Below are 24,806 nucleotides of genomic sequence, written 5' to 3'. Positions count from 1 at the left end.
ATAATATCCGCGAAATTATCGAGATCGAGTTGATTCGCCGGCGATACGATTAATTTGCCGAAATGAACCCCGACCTCGCCCCGTGGAACGTGTAGTGAAACGGTTCGAGGCTTTGTTAGCTTTATTATGCTTAAACTCGGTTGGAGTGCCACAGCTCGACTCCGAGAACTTGTGCAATTAGGTTATGGTACACGGTATGCAGCGTGAATCGAGCTAATAAGATGAATGACGCGCGATTGTCCGGCTGCTTTTAGTTCGAAACGAACCACGTGTTTGACCGGGAAATCACGTGCAGCTGGAAAATCGGAGGAAAGGAACGAGAAAAGGGAAATTAAATGGCCGTAATAGTTGAAGAATAAATGGCGAATGAATTAATGTACAGAATATGGGCGTTTCGTGTTTCGTGGTTTAAGCAGAAAATTCAAAAATGAAGAAAAAGTATCGTGAAATTTGGCTGTAAATAATTTAATAATGGAAGTAGATATTTAAAATAGTTTGAATACGTGGATATCTTGCAAATCGAGATATGTGATGATCGAACTTGATACAAAAATTTTTTCTTATTCTAAATTTCATCGAAAAAACACATATATATATATACCTGAAATTTCGACGAAATTGTAGAATTAAAATAATTTTAACCATTCTTTCTTTCAAGTTCAAGTTATAAATTCATTCGAAATTCTAACGTACCAAAGTTTCGTTGAGATTACGAACAAGTATACGTGTAAAATGCAGGAAGAAAATTGACGAATATATACACGAGAATATCTAGGTGAGCGTTTACTATGACAAAGTTTCCATCGTAAAATAATTATTAAATGGTCACTTTCAATGAGAACAAAGACACATTGTCGCGGATTTAATCCTTGCCTACCATAAAGAGTAACGGTACGTCATAGTGGTTAGACAATCTCGTATTTCTAACCAGCTGCGGGTTACATCGTGAAATAATCCTTGATGAGTGTACGACAAATGTGAAACAAGGTATCAAATCGTGGTCACAACTTCGCGGTTACAACTACAATATCCTTATTTCAAGTATACGTGTAAAACTTCTTATTGCCTTTAAATTTTAATAACCGATCGTTTCGTAAGAAATTGATAATAATTAAACCTGCAAATAGAGAAACCTCCCAGGAAAAGATTTCGTACAATATGCAATATTCGACATTTATACAATTTTTACAAAATCCCAATACTCACGATACTCGCACATTTACGATAATATAAAAATCTTAATCCCACCTCAATTTCACTATACGCAACGATATAATTTTTATCTCCACCCAATCATTACCTTATCGTTACAGAACGAAAACGTTATCATCTTCGAATATTTTACATTTTTACGACAATCGACAACGAGGTATTTGAATGTTAATGACACGAATCAAATTTATTCCTAATTAGAATAATTTTTTTCCTTATGGAAGAAATTGAAGATTTACGAATTTTGAATTGGCGAACAGGTAACCTCGACTTGTTTCGGCTTAACACCGCGTATAGGCATTCGAATGTTAATAACACGAGTCAAATTTACCCCCAATTGGAATAATTTTCTTCCCTATGAAGGGAATTGAAATATTCACGAATTTTGAATTGGCGAAAAGGTACCCTCGACTTGTTTCGGCTTAACAACCGTGTATAACATTCGAATGTTAATAATACGAGTTAAATTTACCTCCAATTGGAATATAATTTTCTTCTCTATGAAAGGAATTGAAAGATTCACGAATTTGGAATTGACGAACAGGTGTCCTCGACTTGTTTCGGCTTAATAACCGCGTAAAAAAGATTATCATCTTCGAATATTTCATATTTCCACGCACGACAATCGACAATGAGGCATTTGAATGTTAATGACACGAGTCAAATTTAGCCTCCAATTGGAATAATTTTCTTCCCTATGAAAGGAATTGAAATATTCACGAATTTGGAATTGACGAACAGGTGCCCTCGACTTGTTTCGGCTTAATAACGTAAAAAGATTATCATCTTCGAATATTTCATATTTCCACGCACGACAATCGACAATGAGGCATTCGAATGTTAATGACACGAGTCAAATTTGGAATAATTTTTTTCTCTGTAAAGAGAACTGGAAGAATTTGGAATTGGCGAACAGGTTTCGGCTTAGCAGCCGCGCGTATAGGATCACTCGCGTAGAAAACCATTCGACTGTTGGGCCAATTCCACTTAAATCCCCGAGACATTTCGCAGGGCCGTTATCCCGGATTTGCTGAAATCTCTGATACACGTGTTTCCATTCCTAGATACCGATTGCACGCGCGCGTGTGCGTACCGGGTTTCGTGTGCGCAAACCGCGATCTTGGCCTCGCGATACGGCCGCCATAGATACGAAGAAGTCGGCAATATCTGGGAGGCCTTTTAACGAGCGGTGACGTTTAATCGGATATCGAGGGACTACGGTTCGAGGCCCAACGGTTCGAGAACAGTTCCGGTGGATCGCGATCCACCCGTATCGAACGATCGAGCTGGCTATTTCCAATGAGCACGAACGAGCCGATCCGTTCTATTTCTACACGGCTTGCGTGGGTTTAATTGACGAGGATGATATCGTATCGAAAGACGCGAGACTCTGTGTGTGTGTGTGTATGTGTGTGTTTTTTTCTCAGACACATAAGGTTTTCGAGTAGTATACACGCGATTATTTATGTAAGTTTTATCATAATAAAGAAGAGATACGAAAGGAATAAGATCGGATAAGAGTTGTATACGATATCGAGTGGGGACACTTCAATTTTTTAAATCCTATTATATATTTTTTATTACATTTCCTTGTAATCTCTAGATCGGAAACGTTTTCAAAACACTTAAGTTTTATCCATTTTTCGTATTTCTTATATAAATAGAGGAATAATCACTGTGTATACACTTGAAATGGATAACCTATATGATAGTATTTCTTCGTATGAAAAAAAGGTTTAAACAAAGAGATGCTATATTGAAACTCGTGGAGTATTAAAACAGTCTGGAACGAGATTATTATGGGTAATGAGATATTCTAATATTAGTCTACAAAATTCTAAACGATTTTATTTATTTTCATTGAACTAGTGCATCATTCATGACTACTCAACTAATTTCGCGAATAAAATTGTGAAACAATTAAAAAATCGTCACATATGTATGCGACTTTTTTTTTGAAGAACGAAACGAAGAGATTTCAATCGTCAAAATGAAAGAAATTTTTCGAAACGCGATGAGAGAAGAGATATTTGTCGAGAGAACGCAGCAAGGAAAGGGAGGAATAACAGAGGAGAAAATATAATGGAAGCATAAGCGAACCAGTGGTCAAGTTTCGGAGCTGCAAGTTTCTTTCCGCGCAGGTCCCCGTGTAAGCGATAAATATGTAAAACAGAGCAGGAAGTTGTTTCGAAAGAGCTCGCGTTAAACACAGGTTCGTACGAGAAAGTATGTACCTACTGGCCGGAGATACGAATATATACGTAAAAAAAAAAAAGACCAGTGAGACTGAAACGTGACACTGAGGAGGCTTGCCCGTATCCCGCAAGGGTTTAAGGGTCAATTTCGAATGCTCGTGTATGTGTGTGTGTGTGTATGTGTGGATAGAGTAGCATGAAAATTATAAAACGCCGGTGAACGGGAGGAGAGTTTGCACCTCCCCCTTCGACCATATCCCGCACAGTTATGACACTCGAAGGCGAACGGTGTTTCCGGCCGCTCGATCAGAGTTATAAAATTCCTCGAGAATTTAGATTTTCGCGCGTGTAATTTAAACTTTTGCGCAATCTTCGCACGCATCCTCTGCGATTATCTGCGAAAAATTAGTTATTAGTATCGATTGTCGAAGAGAGGTATTCGATCAAATAAAAAAATTCCCTACCCAATTTAAAAACCAATATTCAATACCATAAATCTCGGTAACCTTTACACAACACAATTAGGCGAGAATTAATAGTTAAAGGAAAATAAGAAATTCGCTATATATTTATCTTTTTTTTAAATTTAAACGTATTTAATTTAATATAAAAATTTCATCGCCCTCCAATTCAAAATCGAAGGAGATACGGATAAATGAATCGAATATATCGAATCGATATATGAATTTTTCTCCGTATTTATTCTAAATCTTTAATCCATTTCTCGGTTTAATTTCGAATTTTCCATTTTTCCCCTCATCAAATTCGTCCACAATCTCCAAAAACCAATCCTCCTCGTTGTCGTAAATTTCTCTGTCGCAATAAATTATCATCATCAATTATGGACTTGTATATATACGCGTGGACAGAAAAAAGAAAGAAAGAAAGAAAGAAAGAAAATAACGGTATCGTTTCAAATTTCACAATCAACGACGCTTCGAAAAACCAGTTTCCCACGCCGGTGGGCCGGCGTTAAAATTTTGATCACAGAATCGCCGCGAGTTTTCGCGGGCAAACATCCACGACGTTGCTATACGAAACCCGGCTGCTCCTCCCTCTTTCATCCGCTGGCTCGGGGCGAAACTTCTACATGCACGTGAAAAACGCGTTTCTTTTCGTTGCATTCGAAAAGCCGGGTCAGGCAAACACGCGACTTCCCTTTCGCCAACGAACGAAAACGAGGGAGGGAAGACGGCGAAATCAGGCGAATCCTCGCTTCCGCGTTCGCGTTCCTAATCAGATAATACCAGAGGAGGATGGTGACAACGATGAATGGACTGTAAACTGTAATTAAGATTCCGGTAGCGCGCGTCTTCGATCCAAAGAAGGATGAAGAGAGAAGGAGGAAAAGGAGGAGGAGGGGAGAGGGAGAAGAGTCTTTGTGCGCACAGCCATGCCCTTTGTCTTGGGAATGGATGCACGTAAGAAGAACCACTACCGGAACACTTACGCAGCCTCCGATTAAATGGCGAGAATTGGGCCACGTTTAATGTATTCATTGTGCTTGGATACTGACTGACTTCGACGACGATGGAACAAAGGAACGATTGAGAAGCTGAAGTGTCTTTCATCATCTTCCTCCTCTTTTTTTATTTATATATATATATATACTGTTCTGCGTTTGATTCTGCGTGTGGGTGGTGGTTTCGTAACGAAGTTGTTGTTATTATCCGTTTATGGCTGTCTTCCTTGGTATCGTTATGCTAATAAAACTTTAGAAATGTGATCTATTGGATGATAGAGAAGTAAAATACACGGAGAACAAAAATTGTCCATCATCATCTCGTATGAAGAACTATCGGATTGAAATTGATCTGAATGCACTTTTTCCCGAGATCGCTATCAATTTCTGAACACAAAAACCTGATCTCGCGTCGCGATAATTACGCTAAATATCAATTTAATTGTTCCAAAAAGATGCTCGACGCATAAATCGACGAAAACCAATCTCCATGCGGCAATCAGCTTCGAAAAGGAATTTTCATTTTACGAGGATCATTACGCGGACGTAAACATGAGTATAAAATGGTGTGCGAGCGAGCGAGCAAGCGAGAGAGAGAGGGGGAGAGCCAGAAATAACTCAGGTTTACGACGTTAAAACGAAATTAAAAGGAGAAAAAGAAAAGAAAGAAAAAAAAAATAGAAAAAGGAAGAAAGGAGAAGAAAAGACGAAATCTCGTCGACGCCTTCTTCGGCGAGAAGCTTCTCCTTCGTATTCTCCTCTTTTCTCTTCTTTTCCCTCCGACGAGTTTCTCGTCTGAGCACGCGGTGCACATCCTTCCCTCTCCCCCCTCTCTCTCTCTCTCTCTCTCTCTCTCTCTCTCTCTCTCGACTCCCAGAATGCTCGAGAAACGCAAGTTGGAGAAGTGGATGTTTGCGAGGATGTATTCATAATGGCACGGGTCAAAACAATTCGCGCGACGTGTTTGGACGTGTCGGGGCGAGGCGTCCCAGCCTTTCCCGACACCAAGACGGATCGTCTCGACGATCAAAGAGCAACGGAAACGACATACTAAAGGAATTTTCGAGAAGGAAGATATTCGGGGAACGGCAAAGAGGTTCCAACATCTTGGGAACAGGTTCGTCGGGACAAAAAACTTGCGAGAGGGAGAGAGGCCTCTCGATGGCCTTTTGAATAATGTTGATATTCAAATTTCGAGGTGGAGAGAGAGAGAGTAATGATTATATCATGAATTTTATGTGATGCAATTTTGTACGACGTATCGAGAGGAAGAGGGGGGATCTGCAATCTTCGTTAGTTAAGGATCGCGATATTTGTTTTTTCCTTCGATGAATTATGACGTAGCGAATGTACGGACGAATGTACATTTGGATCGAAAATAACCGTGAAATTTTCATTTATGATAGAACGGGGAATCTCGTATTATATAATTATAATTATCATTTATTTAATCCATCGAATTTCAAACATGAATTTTCATCATCAGCGGATATAGAGAGAATTTGTAGATAAATTATCATATTTAATTATTATTTCTATAAATTGATTATTCTGTACAACAAGCTTTCAATATCCGGGTGATAAACATTTGTGCCATTTCGTCCACGATTATTCGTATATCTTTCTCCGTTCAATCATTATTCAGAGAACGTAGTTTATCGATACAAAATATCGATAAAACTCACCTCTTCGTAAATTAGATCCTTACGAACAACGAAAGGATATAATTGGACAACAAGTGATTCGAGGAACACCGTCAAGATCCTTGGTTTTTGAGGTATTAATAATAAAATCGACGGATACGAAATTGAATATTTTTCGGTGAAGAAGTGAAACCAGGTGCAGGGGGGAACCTGTATTCGTACGATTTCAACTTCGCGACAAGTGGAACACGCCTTCGTAACACGAGGTACAAAAGACCGTTATGCTGGCGGAGCATTGCGAAACGAAGAAATGGGTCAAACGATTCAACTGTCGGTTGGTGGCCAACGAAAACGTAACGGGCGTATGTACTCGATGCACCAATCGCGAATCGTTTTTTAAGAAGCTGATTCGACCGATCTCAAGCGGAATTTAGAGAGATTCACAAGCGTTGGTTAACGACGTTGGTTTTCGCTTTCGAATGTCCTTGAAATGCGTCCAATCCAAGCATCTTTTAAGTTTTTCAACCGAGAATTTGATGCACGTTTGAAATTACGATAATAAAATGGTAATGACAAAACGAATTAACGAAGGAATGGAATTTTGTAATTTTCTTTTGTAATTTGTTAAATGAACAATAAGGTAGGGATCAAAGTAATTGTAATTTTGAATGTTCCTCATCGATTGAAAATCGATAGGGAGCGAAGATAGATATACGATTGTACATGCATCGGTGGAGGGCTTTTAACGATGAATAATGCGTTTCGACAGCTTTTCCTTGAACCTCGTAAAACGACACCGTTCTCCCAGCGGGCCCATTTTCCTCGCAAACCGATAGTAGCTACTGTTGCCCATTCGGTGCAACGTCTGGTTACGTTCTCCTTCAAATATTTTAATGGAAACGTATACACGAATATCGAAATGCTACACAATAATTGATTGTTTACCCCTTATAATATAAATTTAATAAATTAACACGAATTTTCGAATCAAATTATACTTTTACTCCGGGAGAGAATATTTGTTATTCGTATAATTAATATTGTAATATTCTTTCCAAGATAAAATATTGAAAAGATTTAATTAAAAAATTCTTCCTCACTTTTCGTCCTTCGTTTTTCTCAATAAACGGTAATTTTAGGGATGCCAATATAAATTAAACGGCTGCATCCCTTATCTATGGGGCAAAACAAGCGAGACTTGTGAAACATAATTGAAACGTGCATGGTTAGTAGCCGGATTTTATGCCGCAACGTTAATTAAATAATTAACGTTCCAATGATCGAACTTTCAATAATCCCAATCTCGTCATTTGTTTCTCTTCGATTATGAATATCAGCCGGGATATTGTTACTTTGTAACAAGACTCTTCGTTACCTTAGAAGGTATAGAACTTCGTTAATCCGGACTAATTGGAAGCGAGAGATTGTCAGAATTGTAGCTAAAATATACGATCAACGTAGTCCAATTTTAATAATATTTATTTGATTATCATATTTATTTTTCTTTTTTTTTTTTTTTTTCTCTCTTTCTAAGACCGACTATATTAATCGAATGAAAATTTAAACGAGACCGGAAAAATATTTTCTCGAGAAATTCTTCGTTTGAGAATGAGATTTTTTTTATCTCTCCTGGAGACAGAGAGAAAAAGGAGGCAAATGAACGGACGAAAAAACAGAAACGTGAAAAGAGGGAAGTCGGTGCCTGAAATATAAGAAGACGAGCTCAAAGATACGGCTTGGACGCAAGTTTATTGTAGAAACTAGATTTCACCGGAGGAACAAGATTGAAAAAAAAAAAGTTGGTTTATCAAGACGATGAAGAAGTTTTTGAAACTATTACTTACTCGTAGATATGTTCGAATCATAAAATTAAAAGTACTTTCGATAATTAGAGACTTATTAATCTCTTTTATTACAACCTGACAAGGATGTTAAACGAAAACGAGCGCAATTTCACGCTTTTGTTCTCATTGCAATTCAGCATTGATTCGCGACGATATCAGCACTTCCGAAGCTATTAAAGGGGAATTCAAGTACTACGGGCAAACTTGAGGAAAAAACGAAGATCTCATGGACGTTTACGACCTGTAAAGAGATCCATTTCGTCGAGTGCATTTGAACGTCGACAAATACACCTTGAAGCGGTGGAAGGAACTTGAAGGAGGAGTACACTCTTAACGCGAGCTTGGAAGCCTGGAAGGCTGGAAGCCTTGAAACTTCCCTTTCTCTCTTTTCCTATCCCATGATGCACGAGGAGTTGACTTTGACTAGGCAACATGTCTAACTAAATTACTATCATCCTTGAATAACCTTGTATCGTGAACAACTTTGGCAAATAACAAGTCGGTACAAGTATATACTCCGCGAGAAAAACCTTATTTTATATACCGATGAAATTTCAGACTGTCATCGATCGTTGCGTAATTTTTACAACACGAAATGAATAACACGTTTTGAAGATGTGTCGAATTCTAACCAAAAACGCAATTTTTTTTTAAATGAAACCCATAATAATTTATTGCAATAAATATTAATAGTTAATAAATACTTTGATAAGTTCGTTAAGTATCTTCCTTTAATAACTTTTATTAAAAGAAGATAATAAAGTAGTTAAAATTATATGGAATTATTGAATAATGGGAATTGTGAAAATCTTTTATACGTACTTATTTCATCGATTCGTTAATTCATAATAACGTGTATGCACGAATTAACTATCCCCGAGAAACGTGATTACATGACTGTTCATCGTCGAATGATCATCTCTTGCCTCGCTAATAAAAACTAACGAAGCACAAACAGAGCGGCTTTTGATCGGCCGCACAGCGAGCAGGTCGTGTCGAGAATGACGGGAAAGGGTTAGAGGGGAAGGGAGAGCTAGAGACGAGGACGAGGCCCAGTAACCGAGGGAAGATAGTTTCGTATCGAAACCGGTCGTTTTCGCTGGTCAATTTCGTTCGCCGTATATGTATACCTAATGTATACCTCTCTCCTGGGTCTACGCGCTACCGTAGCTTTCTTTGATCGTCGTTCCAATTAGTAACTACGCGATGTATCGAATTCAATCGCGTATTCGTTTCCTACGATATATTTTGAGGATTATTTAATCCATTCCATGAAAAAGTCGGATTATTTTCTCTCTCTCTGTCTCTCTTTTCTTTTTGTGCGAGCCATCGTACAATGAAATTTCGTAGTAAGGTAATTTTCCAGAATCGAGAAACGATAGCAACGGTTATTTTACTTTCCCGCCTCGAGTACTGCCATCTTTAACAATGGCGTCATGTTTTAATGGTTTTATTACCATGTATTCGGTAATTTTAAAGCTTTTGGAGTTATATTGTTGAATAGTTATTCCGAGGAACAAGATTTTGTATATTTTTTTACGAAAGATAGCGTAATTTTTTTTGTACTTCAAAAAGATGGCCATTTATTTTATTAAAACATGCAACTTATATACACTTGACGTTACGATTATTTTTCCGACTCTTTTTGAATGGATTAAATATACTAGTAATATTTTTTAGCCTATAAACTACGCAGTATAATAACAATGATAATATTTAATGGTACGTTATATATCGTTGAAAGCACGAGACACAAAATGATTCGAGTTGTCGGCCATAGCAATTAACGTTAAATCCGTGCTATGGTACACGCATTTTATTCACTCGTATATTTGATCTGTGGATTTATGACAAGGCATGTCTAACGCGAATCTGCATCTGTGTTTTGTATTAATGTATTCATCACACTATAAAGTCATCAATTTATGGGTCAAGCTTTGCTAAGTCTCATCTCCCACGTTGAGAATTGCGTGTGTCAAATCATGAGAAAACGAGAAATATTCTCGACAACTATCAACAGCTAATATTCATTGTAAAATCTTAACTTTTACACCTTTCATTAAATTTTATATCAATCTACATTTAATTCTATATTATATCGTGCTCATTTATCATTTCTTCGGCTCAATTCGAGGTTATAATCATCGAACGATTTGAAATTTTACGATCAGTTACGTTATATATTTGAGGTTAGAATGCGAAAGTACGAAAAACGGACAATCAAAGAAATAAATAGAAAGAACGAATGATTATCGTTAAGAATAGAATAAGAACAGCTGTTTGTATGATTCACCGTGTAGTTTTCTCGTTGCTGGTCACCGTGTCCTTCGAAGATCCCGACAAAATCCGGATGAACAACACTCAATCAGTAAAAGAACACTCGTCGTATCGCGAGATACTAATCCTACAATTCTATGGGAACTTTTTTCACGCATGACCTCCCATCTACACACATATACACGCACGGTATTGCAGAGGAAAAGAGAAAGAAAACGCGCAGGCGCGATCGCGACTAAAATCGCGGCGTTTCTCCCCCTACGGCCGTCGGAAAGCCGTTGCTGTCACATTTTTCGATCCCAACACTCTCTCACGTGTATCTCTCACTCACTATTTCCACTTTGCCACTGAACTCGAAACGAGACGGCGAATTTGATGATCACGCAATGAATTTACCGGTACTCGACGACTTTTTGACAACAAAAAAGAGGCAAAGGATGACCATCAAAAACGAAAAAGAAAAAAAAGCAACAGACGAACAAGCTCCGACGTTCGCGCCGGACGAAGCGGAAGCCGGCTTATGGAGTTCGCTAGAGTCCCCTCGTGCGGAGTTGCCGGCCGTTCGGCCGATCTCGGATATTCTCGGTTTTATTCGGTTTTCATTACTTCGGCCACTTGTATATCGTTGGTAATGCGGGAATCGTCTTTACCTCTTGTAGGTTTCTTGATCGAAATGAGAATTAAATACAAAACTTGTACATACAATTTTTCTTATAAAGAAATCATAATAAAAAAGAACGTAATGTTTTATACGTAATATTCTTGTTCGTCTACACCGTGATAAAATCACCGTGATATTATCCTTGTAAACGAGAGAAAGTCAGGCGAATGCGCATGTTTCAAGATTAATCGATAATTAATTAAAGTCGATCGAACCGAAACTAGTTACTAAAGTAATACAGATTTAATTAACTAGTAATCGGCCAGCTATCGGTGGAGCAATTAGCGATATTTTATGACGGGACATGTTGCCGTGGCAGCGTCGAGTTCGAGTATAAACTTCCTTAACGCGCTTCGAGATATTAAACCGGCAATGATTTTTTTTTTTAAATTTTTCCCGCCTTTTCCTTCGAACGTGAACGCCATTATTAATCTATACAGTCTATAGCGAGCAATGGTTAGACACGGATATGTATGAGCAAACTCGACGGGAACGACCGATGAGTAATGGTTCGTTCGTCAATTATAAATACGATTTCAGTTCGTTGCGTAGCAAAGTTTAGTATTAACAGGACTGTCCATTTATCTTTGTCGGTTTATTTTATATACACGAGTGATGCATGTACCAGTTTATCTATTGTTGAATTAATCCCTCGTTTATTATTGCAACTGCATATCACCATTCGTGTCCGATCCTACCAACTTGGCAAATTCTACATACAAGGATGCTCGCGCCTTTCATCGTTTCCCGTCGTTTATTAATGTTACTATTATTAGTAACTCCTCTTTACAGTCCGGCGTGTTTTCACTATTACGTGTCACGTAAAATTTGAATAAATTAGAGAAACAATTGTTCGCGTCGCGTATACGCGCGAAGGAGATGCGTGAATAGAAAGCAGCCATGCTGATTTCGAGGATGACGCCAATCTTGTTGAGGATAATTGTGGACAACTAATTTTTTCTTTTTACAATTTAGGCTCGTTGATGTTTTAATCAACTAGATTGTATTCAGCATCGTTATTATTTAACGAAAGGCATAACGTTTAAGAATGTTATTTTCTCACAATTCTATCTTCGATCGAAATGATTCCACGAAAGAGTAAATTCGCTGTCACTTTCACATCCGCGTTTATATATTTTCAAATATAGACGAGAAACAAGAATGCGAGATGGATCCAATTCGCGGAATTATAGAGCATACATCCTGATATCGTCCAGAATTATTGCAATCTGTTCTTTCGAACTTGTACACGTCGACCGGATACAAATATTCGATCCATTCGCACGAACGAGGAGGAGAGAACTCTCTGATCTATTTATTCAGTCGAGCTGAAGGTAATCGTGATACGAGATAAGCGAACGATGTACCGGATAAAAGAAGATCCCGTACACTCTATTTCACCTTCTTTTCCGCTTCAATTCGAAACGTTCGAACGCTTTCCCAAGGAATTTTACATTTCCAGCAAATTCGATAAGTTAGAGCTAAACTTTTTCTCAATTTGCAAACGGTCCGATCATTTTTTCTTTTTTTTTTTTTTTTTTTTTATCTAATCTTTAAATGGATGATAAATGGTTATAAAATTCGTCGAATATCTTCTCTACGGCCACGAGGAGAAGGAGACTTTTCAAAGCTTCGATGTTTCAACTCCAACACCGTACCGTTCAATAATTGGTGTTCACATGAACATAATGTAAATTTAACAGCGGCTCGGCTCCGTATAGAACACAATGCCGACACATAACTCATGTTTAATGCAAGAGTCAGAGGCGTCAGCGTGCGATATTACAATACCGGTCGAGGCCGATTCCCTGATTTCCGATGGTGTTTTGGAACGATCGTTCATTGCCATCGCATCCTGCCTCTCTAAATCGAACGACGCCTCGTCTCGACTGATGAAACATTGTCGAACAACTCTCAACAGTTTACGATAACTTGCGATAAATACACATCGACAAACGATTTTCAACGATTCTGTTTCTCGATAGTTTCTCGAATGTTCACCTCGAATTTAACTCTTTAAATCGATGCAATTGCGATATGCTTCTTAATTCCCTCCTAACCAGAGACTCCACCAGAATCACTTACTCTCAGAATACCGATGAAATACCGTTCCGATCCTTAAATCCCGACAATCGATCCTTAATTACGCCGATTAAAGTTTAAGATCTCGCTCGATTTTCGTTCGTTCAATCAGTCTGAAAGCTGTTCTTCCAGCTGGAGATGGTTTCGATTCGTTTATTGGATCGGATTAAAATCTTAACACGCGATGGGAATATTTTACGTACGCGGCGTACGGAAAGGGGCGTCGCGACGACGCCAAGGTGCATTGAACTTGAAAGACGCGGGAATCGACTAGGTGTATATTTGGACGACGAGCACGAGGAGAATTTAACGCGTGGCTGAACTTGCGGCGCGGATAATAGGACGTAAGTGTTCACTTCCGGTCGTAGTTTTAATTCACCTCGATGGGGAGAGAGGGGGGGATGGAAGCCTTTCCGTTGCGAATTCGTCGATTACTCTCGAACGCTCTGTCGTCCATCCATTCGAAACGGAAATTCTGTTGGCTTGGATGTTTGAAATCGACGATGAATAGAAAATTTTGCGGCGAGTCGAGAAGTCGAGAAAACGCATTTCGATCTGAATTTTAGAGAAGATTGGAACTATGGATTAGAGAGGGATGATGTTTCTCTCGATTGAGTTTCAGTTTATCTTTCAAGGAAAAGATATTTTTATCCGTACGAAGAGATTCGTCACCTGTTTCCATTTTCGAAGCCTCGTTATTTCGACACGATTGCATATTTTTATATACATTATTCATTAGATTCGTATCATATTTAACATATTTCTTTATATATATATTCTAAGAACAGTATTTTGTCAACGGTTCTTGCAATTGTATTTCCAACGTTACACGATCAACTTTCGTTCAACATCGTTCTGTTAAAGATTGTCATCTGTCGTATCGATCGAATTCCCTTCTCCCACATCTATGTTTAGACGCAGGGAATAAAAATCGAATCCAATGCTACGAGGCCATGCCTGATATCCTTGATTTCGCGCAGAATGATCCATGAACGAATAATGGGTACGTGGAAATATTTTTTTCTTTCCATTAGTGTGTCGAATCAGCCACTGTGACTGCACGAATCGTTGGCACGCGTATCTAACTAAAACTGGTTCATTATGCCACGGTATAACTATAGATCACAGAGATAAATACATTCGTGTCTTAATGCCTGGACAAGCGAGGTCGTCGCGTACCTTTCACCTCCCCCATATATATATATATATGTGTATATATATATATACTTGTGATGCACACACATAAATCATGCGTGTCCTCAATGGTGCAATACCATGCTAGCTACAAATTTGCTTGGTAATTAACCAATTAGCGGAACATTGCTAATTGACTGATTAAGTACTCACTCGTCGAGAACTAGATTGATACTGATGCGGTCGGTGGCCGCGAGTATCATTAACATCGTCGCCGATTCCGCTCGCTTGCGTCTCGAGCTGAAAATTCTCGTCTCGAGTGTTCCGAAAATATCGACGTCCGTAAAAATAAAAATACGAAGAAAAAGGGAGACACGCAGAGAGCCAGAGAGAGAGAGAGAGAGAAATTTTTACCACTTTTCATCACAACTTTCAGACGAGGTAATTCGTCACGGGTTCGATTCAAGCGAACGATCGAAAAATTTTCCCAAACGAAAACTTCTTTTTACCGGTTTATTTTAAATATCCAAAAATCACATTCCATCAATTCGATTCAACCGGTTACCGGTTCCATTTCCCTGTTTTCTAATCTCGATTACCATCGGCGACGATAACAGAACACTATTCACCAGCCGCGCACACAGTCGAATAAAAACGATCCGGCTCCGCTTGTTTTTCTATCATCTTTCCATTCTCGCCCATAGATAACGCAAGATAGACGCGGATAGAGGGGCGTAACAAAAATTCGATTCCTGCATTCCTGATCCATCCAAACACGGTATGTATATACCTGCCTGCCTGTACATCCAAATCGGAGAAATCTGTACAGAGCCCCCTCCTCGTCGTCTACGCGCCGACTTCGAATCGGTGGAACGCGGCACAATCCGGAATAATTCAAAAGATAATCCGATAGCGCGGCGGTTATAATTCGAAAGATGGTGTTTGAGTTTGCCCGGGTACCGCGTATGCATTCATTCATTCGGCCTAACTATGAACCCCCCGCACCTTCCGCCGCTTCCGGCACAAGCGCGCGCGCGCGCGATTCGTGTACTCGCCAACGTGCGCCGCGTGTATTTGGATAGAACTGGCTTCCGGCTATATTCTCTGATTGGGGCCGGCCAACCTTCCCGCTGCCTCGCCTCTCCTCTCCTCTCCTCTCCTCTCCTCTCCTCTCCTCTCTTCTCCTCTCCTGCTTTGCATACCTAACTACGGAGCCGAATTCCGCGCCCGAGACAACCGAGGGTTCAGCTTAATTTCCAGCTTAAACCGGGTTATCTCGGAAACCGCGTCCACTTTTCCACGCGAAAACCTATCCCTTTAGTCAGCTTTATTCTCCTGCTTCCACTTTATCTTCCTCCAAGTTTTCGATTCGTTCCGTTTTTTGACGCTTCGTCGAGAATCGTTCCTTTCGACGCGCGCGGATGCTGCACGACTCGATGCGGAACAAGTCCTTTTCTCTCATCGTCTTTTAGTGTAGTTAGTATTGCCACACTATTTGTATGTCGTTTGCGGAGAAGAGAATCTTTCGATGATATTTTAGTCGGCCACCGGAAGTCATTGATCTCGGAGCCAAAGAGAGCCATTTCGCGGCTTTGATTTTCCACGTGAAAATACGAGCGTGCTTTTAAACCAAACACTGGATGCTGGCCGAGTATATCATTAGACGCATCTTTAATTGAAGACGTGTTTGTTGAAGAATCGTTGTGCATTAATCATGGAGGAAACCGTATCCTTTCCATAAAAGACAAGGTATTTTAAAAGATATATGTATATATATATATATATATATATATATGTCGAGCCACGATTTCTATCTTCTTGTCGTTCTAACTTTTCAAACCTGAAAAACCTGATCACCTAGATGATCAAGTTTTAGTTCTCATTCGATGCAACAACGCACTCGCAACATTCTTCAATATCCTAGTTACGAATCAAAGTAATGCCCTTTCACAATTGTCGACTCACGTTTCATACGTATTACAAATCGTAAGAATAAAATCTATCGAAAGCTATACGTGTAACGTCATTTTATTATAAATCTTCTAATAACGTGGGTCACACATTCGAAACTTTTATATCCCCTTCCATCTTGAATATTCACGCGTGCGTCCAGAAGCTTGGCAGAGACTTGACCTCGATCTTCCATAAGATTAAGCTTAAACCGAATCGCGTGCACACGAAGGACGAAGGGTAAAATTCAGTTCGACGAAATTCCACGATCCTCCCCCGACTCGCAGGGGTTGAAATCACGGGGTGAATGGTGGCGATGAATCGAATTAATATTACGGTATCTGACCGAGAGGAAAAGCGAAGGTGTCGCTTGTAATTACCGGATAGCCGATAATTAAAGCGCGCCAGGGCAGAGCACGTGGAATTTAAAAGTTAAATTGTGTTTCGCTCATGAATTATGCATTCGCGGCAGGAACTTGCTGATTGCGCGGAAACTTTGATCATTCTTCGTTTATACCGTATCGAAGAGATCGTAGAAGAGATCGTTCGCATTCCTTTAATTGTTCGCCCATGTTTTAACCGAGATTTCTTGCTCGATTCGTCCCGTCAATTTTTCGTCGATTTGGTTTTCAATATCGATTGTAAAAGTATTGTTTTCGGGGAGGGAGGATAATAAGCGCGTGTCGATTTCGAAATGTTATCAGAATGCGGTCGAATGACGACGAATTCCCGTTATTTTAACAGGCTTTACGTTTCATCTTTTGGGAAAACAGGACGAATAATTAATTGATCAAACTTATCGATTGCGATGTTCCAATGTTTACTTTTTTTCGGTGTCTTTTTCTTTTCCATTTCAAAGGGGATCGTTTTGAAACGTGTCCGACGATTATATTAAAAACTCTTTCTTTTCACACTTTTTTTTATACTGCATTTTTAATTAAACCAAGTTGAGCGCAATATTTTTTCGCAATTTCGGAAAACTTCTTTGAAATCTGATCTCAAACGAAATCCTTTTAACGTCGAGCGTGAAATGGACAGAATCTAATTCTATATTTCGCATAAATAAATCATTCGACGTGAGAAAACTGTCAAATTTTTATGAAAATGCGCAAGCAATTTCAACATCCCACGAATCACGCGCACAATCAACACAAGCATCCTCTAGTTCCTCTTCCTCGTAGGATTTCCACTCGTTTAATCGTGCCACTCTAATTAAATATCCTCGAAGCAACTCTTTATCGTCGAATGTGCCCTGTATATCGAACGAAGAGAAACGTTCTCCGTTTTAATTATAAAACGTTTGGCGCGGTTTTCATCGTGAAACCATTATTTTCGTTTCAATTGGGGGCGAAAACGAGCAATCGCGACTGGGATATCGCGTTAACTTGGACCAAGAAAACGTGGCCAAGTCTCGGGTCGGTTTCGAATTGAACAAAGGATCGGTTATTCGAATTTCGAAAGGCAGAAAGGAGTGGGAGGGGGTAAAGCTCGAATTATATTAAGACGAATTCCTCCACGGCCTCCGATGTTATTTTAAGCGTCGTTGAAAAGAAGTTATTACCTTCTTCGTCGAACTCGTTAAGTTCCGGGTTAAGCGGCCGGCTCGACCTTTCAACGCGAGTTCGCCCCCTTTGACGGTCCACCACGGTGGAAATAATGCGTTTGAGTCTTCTCGGTGGCTCTCGAGGAACGAGGCGGTTCCACCGACAGCGATTCGTTTAGCGCTATTATATCCTCGAGGAGAGGAATTTCACGATGATTTGTCGAGCATTGAAATCAATTGTCCGGATCAATTGTTCATTGATTTTCGGTGAACGGATTCTCTTTTTCCAAGTTATTTCATCCGGCTATAAATTCCTTCTTTAACACGTCGAACAAGTTTTCCTTTTGAAAACCAAAGAAAAAAATTATATCCATTGAAATAATTATCGTTACTCCGCGAGTATTTAGTAGTCATAATTTTTCGCAAGTGGAAAACTCCTCTTCGAAAATCTCTCGATTTAAAAAATTGCCCGAGAGGAAAATAAAAATAGAACAAAGAAATTCTCGCATTTATGAATTTAGTGACGATTACACATTCATAAATTCATTTTACCCTGATCGACACGAACGAACGTAATTCCAAGCGCGATCCATCGTCTGTTATTTTTATTCTCAACAATCATCATAACAAGTCTTTCGAAACATTTCTTCCTCTTGTTAAACATTCTTTCATTATAAAAGAAATGTGAAACAAGCCTATCTTGGCAAATGATTATAAGAATAATGATACTTTACGAGGCTTCTATATACTCTTTTAACAAAAATGATGAATAGACACCCCCGCCCTATATATATATATACTCGTGTTCGCTCGCAACGGAGAAGAAGCAATCACTACCCGTCAGAAGGACTACAAGGTAATCGATATTATCGAACAGCGCTGTCTATAAAGCAGGCGATATTGCGTACACGCATCACGAATCCTATTGTACAGGGAACGATGTCGCGAAATTGGCGACAACATCCCCCATCGACGAAGGCGCTTTCGTCAGTAGCGAGATGCAAATCGCGAAGTCGGTTATGAAATCAGAATTCATAAAGCGGGGAGGAAAAGAAGAAAGGAGAAAGAAGAAGAAGAAGAAGAAGAAAAAAAAAAGAGAGAAATGCATTCCATCCACGGCATTAAACTTTGACGACCGTGCAAAAAACGATTTACACTTCGAGTTTCGTCGTAACGGGTGAATCGAACGTGATTATCGATGCATCGCCAATTTACCTTCTTCATCGTAAATCTCACCTTCTTCATCGGCTTCGAAACGAGATTTTTCGCTACGCGATGCCACTTTTATAATGGGTGAATAATCAGCGGACTCTCTCTCTCTCTCTCTCTCCACTCTTCTCCCCGTAATCGGGATGAAAATGTATTTTTAATAGGACGAATTAAATCTAACGGATATTTTAATTTCCAGGAGTGGATTTTTTTTTTATATACACACGCGAGATCCAACGAGTCGTAGCGAATAGAAAATATATTTAATATTTTATACCACACGATCACGATAAAAATCTGTAATAAACTTTTTCCAATTCCACGATAGAATAATTTATTATTATCGTAAAAATAATAAATACCTGTCGAAAACTCTCACTTTGCCAATTTAATTAAAATACACTTCAAATCAAAGATTGCTCACCGATCGCCAATCGATATATTCGATAATTTTGATCAATCGAGCTTGTACAAGAGAAAAAGAAAAAGGAAACGAAAAATTTCATCTTCCCTGAATTGAACGAATTCTAAGAAATGCTCGCGAAAATGGCCACCGTCGATAATCACTCGTCTTCTCCCCGATGACGAAGGTAATATACGTGTTTTCCCGACCCGTATTAAAGGCGGATCGCCGGGAACGAAGGTAATTCGGTGTTGTATCGCGGAAGGCGGAAAAACGGGAGGCGGTTCCGCAAGAATTTCGAGGTCGTTAGATAGAGGATAGCAGTGGAAAGGGTAGGTATTCCTTCCTGTGGGTGGAACGACGAAAAATCGCCTTTACAGGGACACTTTTTCCACGGCCTTCCCCCTCCTCCTCTTTCCCGACATGCCACGGATCCACCGATACACCAAAGTGTAGCTTCGGCTAGTTTCTCCCTCCTCCCTTCCCCAAAAGGGAAAAGAGGGTGGGAGGACGACAAAATCGTTTCGACAAATGGAACGTCCACGCGATAGAGAAAATTGTACCGGCAATAATAAAGCGATACGACGACGACGAAGGGGCCGAAGGGAATGAATTGAACTTGGAGCAAAACCAACCCCCTCCTCTCTTTCCTCTCTTTCCCTCCGCCTATCCACCGATATAACACACGATAAGTCCAAATATTACATTCGCTTGTTTATCCTTCCAGATGTACCGTTTAATCTGATTTTATCGAGGAGGGGGTTGGTAACCGGAGAGTTATCCTCAGTTTTCCTCAGGTCAGGTGGGCCACGAATCTCTCGCAATATTTTTCTTCCCTCTCCCATTATCTGTGGTGTACGATGCAATAGCATTTTCGATTTGTTAAATTTGATTTGAGACGGATGTTTAACGAAAAGATTTTCAAGATTTGGTATTGGATATGGATTGTCGTTGAAAATATGTATTATTATTATTATTATTATTATTATATCGATTAACGACGTGTTGTACGGTGTTTTAATTCAAAATATTTCCGCGCGCATTTGCGTGACAAATTTGTTTAAATAATATTCCGGGTGGGAGGGGGGTAATGTATTGTAACAATATATTCCGAAATTCATATGGATTTCTAACTGCGACGACATTTTCGCAGACTACACAATACACATTGCACGATGTTGATAAATTCGTGACCCGGTAAGCGCGCCAATCCAAACTTTCTACCGCTGAATACTATTAAAACGAAAATTTGTGTTACATCAGCGTTTCAACTTTTATTCAACCATATATTCGCTCGAATAAAACGATGGCAAAATCTTGAATAATTCAGGCCGAACTTCTTCTCGCACAAGTAATATGCCGATTTATTAATTTTGTAAAATTTACGAAGCTGATAATGAATAAACAAGAAGCCTTATTATTTCACGAATTTCTCGTAATTTCCAATTCAGAAAATGGACCAAGAATATAAGGGAATAGGATCGATGATTCCACGGGAAGAGAAATTTTGACGAGTTTCGCGAGAAGAATATTGTTCGCGGGACGGGAAAGGTGGGAGGGGTCACGAAATTGTGGGGTAATTTGATCGAAACGGGGGCACACACCATCGATGGTTGTGGCCGCCAAGCGGCTTTCGACGGAATCAAAATATTTGTATTCATATCGGGTAGTGCGGCTCGAGGGTAAGTGGCTTTCTGTGTACGTAAAAGGAGGGTAAAGTACTCACGTTAGCGGTGTCGTCGAGTTTCCGCTTCCACGCATCGCTACGTTCGATTAGGGCGTTCCACTGCTCTGAAAGTTTGTTCACTTCCCGGCGAATGCTGCGCGTCAATTCGCGTGCCTGCTCCTCCGCGCTTCTGTAGCCCCTCGAATCGCCATCCAATTCTCTTCCGGCTGAAATATAAACGTCAAAACGTGAGCGCAATCGTGATACGCACGGGATTTGAATCGAGGTTAAATCGAGATCCTCTACGATCCATACAACACCCTCTTCCAAATTTCGTATCGGTCAAAGTTTTAATTTCGTGCGTAAGAAATCAAATAGATTTCGCGGATTCTGTATAGAGACGACCCATAAAATTTCACTGTTAATTTAATTCGTTCAATCGTATGTACGAGGTATATATATATATATACCTATGCATTACGGGAATTGAACTGTGTAAACTAATAAATTATAGGCGGGCAAATAAACAAATCGAAACAAATGAACAAAAGCAAAGACGTAGGAAAAACGAATGGAAGATAAACGTATCCAAGCTGAATATTTAAATGACCGAACGCGTTATAATATTCCTTTCTCCAGATTTTACAAATTCCAATTAATTTTCACGCGTTAAATTTCAACCGTTGCACATTTCATTGTACGATGGTATCTTCGAATTGAGCCATCTAATAATTCCTCGCAACAATAACAATACCAATTCATTCTCGAATTTGCCCATGTTTTTCGGCAAATAGAGAGGGATTCTCCAAATTAACGGGGATCGATAAATCTTAATCCTCCTCGTTTCAATCTCCGCTTTTTCAAAACCGAATTTGATTTCCGTTCTATCTCGCCTTCAGTGAAAATCCTCCATCTTCCCTCTTTCTTTCTCTCCCCCATTTTTCTTTTTTGTTGATTTCAAAAATAGGCGACAGATAACGAAGCGTGATGAAATGACGTTTGTATCCCACGTTTGTATTTTGACGATGTCCCTAGATGTCCGTTCTATCGCCACGAATTAATTGTCCTATGAATCACGCATCGTATCACGCAGGGACAGTTTTTATGTGCATGCTTAGCATTGATAACGTACCAACCCTACCTGCCTCGTTCCGCCGCCATATCTGCCGTGCGTTATGATGATTTATGTTTATAGTGCCAGATGCCCTTTCACTCGATTTCCGTCGTTATTCGCCCGATCCACGGATCGATCGATGAAATATAAACGGGATTTGAATCGATACGCGGAGGAAAAAGGGAGGGAGCGGGGAAAGCTAATATTCACTCCTCGTTCGATCTTTTTTTTTTCACGCTTGATCCTGTTTCGCGATAAAAGCGGGAAAATCGCGCCGTGATGAATCGAGATATCAAGGCGGAAAGATGTACATTATCGATATACGAGAATCATTACTATCACGTTAAACGTGAGTTTAGTATTTAATTTTGAAATAATGAGTGCAATATGTTCGCGTCGTTCTCGAAACTCACGAGAATTATTTAAAAAAAAAAAAATTCCGCGACTGATTGAACTCTTTATTGTTAATATTTCGATACCCTTTTTTAATTTAGCGTAAAATTAAAAATTTGCTTTTTTTTTTTAATAAAACGTAACTTGTTATTTAACGATATATATTCCTATTTTATAATTTTATTACTAAAAAAAAAAAAAAAAAAAGAATTACCGAAATTAAATTACGAATGTACAAAAAATTTGTCGAAATGACGGATCTCGAATTTTCTTTTTTAGTTTTATCCAATTATCCAAAATTCTTTTTGATAAAAAAAAAAAAAATTAATATCGAAGGATCGTTATTTTCAATATTTTCGGAGCAAACTTGTCCTTTAAACTTTAAATTCCAATCGACGTCACGTGCTCTCACAATTGTCTACTTGGAACTTGTCCAAACAATGTGTTCATAGGTGTTTCCTAGCGCATGCCAGAGGTGCGACAGACGACAGGCGTCGACAGGTGGATGGAGAGAATCGAATTCGAGGAACGCGATCGAGAAGTCGAAACAGGTAGCAAGTACATCTAAATCAGGCCGATCGTGGACCCGCTAAAGAGACATCACGGTCTGTACGGGGAAAACACCTGAAAACTATTTTCCCCCCTCCTCGAATCGAATTAGGCGGTCGTGTTCTTCATCGGTAAGCCATCCATTCAACAGTTGCCGCATTCGATCCCCGGTCACGTACACCCACCCTTCGTTTCCCCCTCCATCGACTCGTTTCCTACAACCCTTCACCGTTTTCCTTTTTTTTTTTTTTTCTTCCTTCGCTCGCTTCTTTTTCCACTCCAACTTCTCCTGTTTCAGAAACTGACCACTGAATTCGCGTAATTGCTTCTCTCCTGTCTCAACATTTTTCCATTATTCCATTATGACGACGTATTGATATCGCGTTATCTTTCCACAAATCCGATAAATCTTACGTTAAACGTTCAACGTGTGCGTGTATCGTCCAGTCGTGGAGAGAAGGGAAAAATATAATTATCGATCATTCGACACTTTGGTGTCACTTCCACCATTTAACGTATTGCAAAGAGGAATATTTTCTATAATTATTCTCTCTTCTTATTCAATAGAATGCCCTGTCCAATTCCTTCGTTTCATTTTATTCTTACAACATTTGACGTATAAATCTTCTCTCAACTCTTTTAAATAACACAATATATATTCTCGTTTCCTTGCAAAGAAACAAATCGAGGAAACACCGCGAAATAAGACGAACAGCGAGTCTCGAAAGAACGATCCATCCAAAACATCTCGTTTTCTCGAGGAATCAGGAGAGATGGTGACTTCCACTCTCGCAACAAATGACCAAAAAATTCTCCATCGATCAACTGCGACGTTACGAACGCTTCTGGGAGGAGGGGGAGGATGAATCACGTACGATCACGTGTTCAATGCAAGATAATGAGCAAGAAGTGGTGGGTAGCGGATGAAAACCTACACGCAGAGGAAGAAGCCCACGGTTACGGATGTCGCGAAGCCGCAGAGATTGTGGATTCGATCGGAGACACGCGGGGGATCGCCGCCTCCAGCGCGAGGACAAGCGGAACTCGCCCGATGCACGATTTCGTGGCTGCTCGACAGGGAGTCACGTTCGATGAAACGTGCACGGCATCGAGCAGTCTCGGGCGTTGTCGTAACGTCAATAAATTTCAACCGCATATAACACGCCGCATCCCAGCACGCCATCAGAGATCGTGCTCCGCTATCGACCTCTTTTGCCCAGCTGTTCGGGATCTGGCCCGTGAAATCCAATCGAATCGAATCCCCTCTCCCCCACTCAGAAACGCGTATAGTAGTTCGCAATTTGTAACTGACCATTGCTTCAGTGGCGATCATCGACGATCTTGCCATTTTCAACCCCCGTACGAGGGGGTGGATCGAAATGGAAATGGAATTTTTATCGGAGCGATTTGAAATCGAAACAACGGTGGTTTTTTAGGATCGTTTTTCTTGGAAAATGTGGAAAAGGGGA

At 39.7% G+C, this 24,806-nt stretch overlaps 1 protein-coding gene across 8 annotated transcripts in view; it reads right to left on the bottom strand.

Moving 5' to 3' along the window:
- The window catches only part of LOC122718425 (dystrophin, isoforms A/C/F/G/H), a 420,738-nt gene that overhangs the window by 40,065 nt on the left and 355,867 nt on the right, over positions 1-24,806 (bottom strand). For all 8 annotated transcript variants that reach the window (XM_043943440.1, XM_043943444.1, XM_043943448.1 and 5 more), the window contains one exon: positions 21,342-21,508. In XM_043943440.1, coding sequence (XP_043799375.1) covers positions 21,342-21,508 — 167 coding nt within the window. The remainder of the gene's footprint in view (positions 1-21,341; positions 21,509-24,806) is intronic.

The sequence above is a fragment of the Apis laboriosa genome, unplaced genomic scaffold, assembly GCF_014066325.1.
Source record: "Apis laboriosa isolate Shangri-la unplaced genomic scaffold, ASM1406632v1 scaffold63_cov154, whole genome shotgun sequence".
Classification (NCBI taxonomy): domain Eukaryota; kingdom Metazoa; phylum Arthropoda; class Insecta; order Hymenoptera; family Apidae; genus Apis; species Apis laboriosa.
Note: the sequence above shows the minus strand (reverse complement) of the source record. Positions and strands in the feature narration are given on the sequence as shown.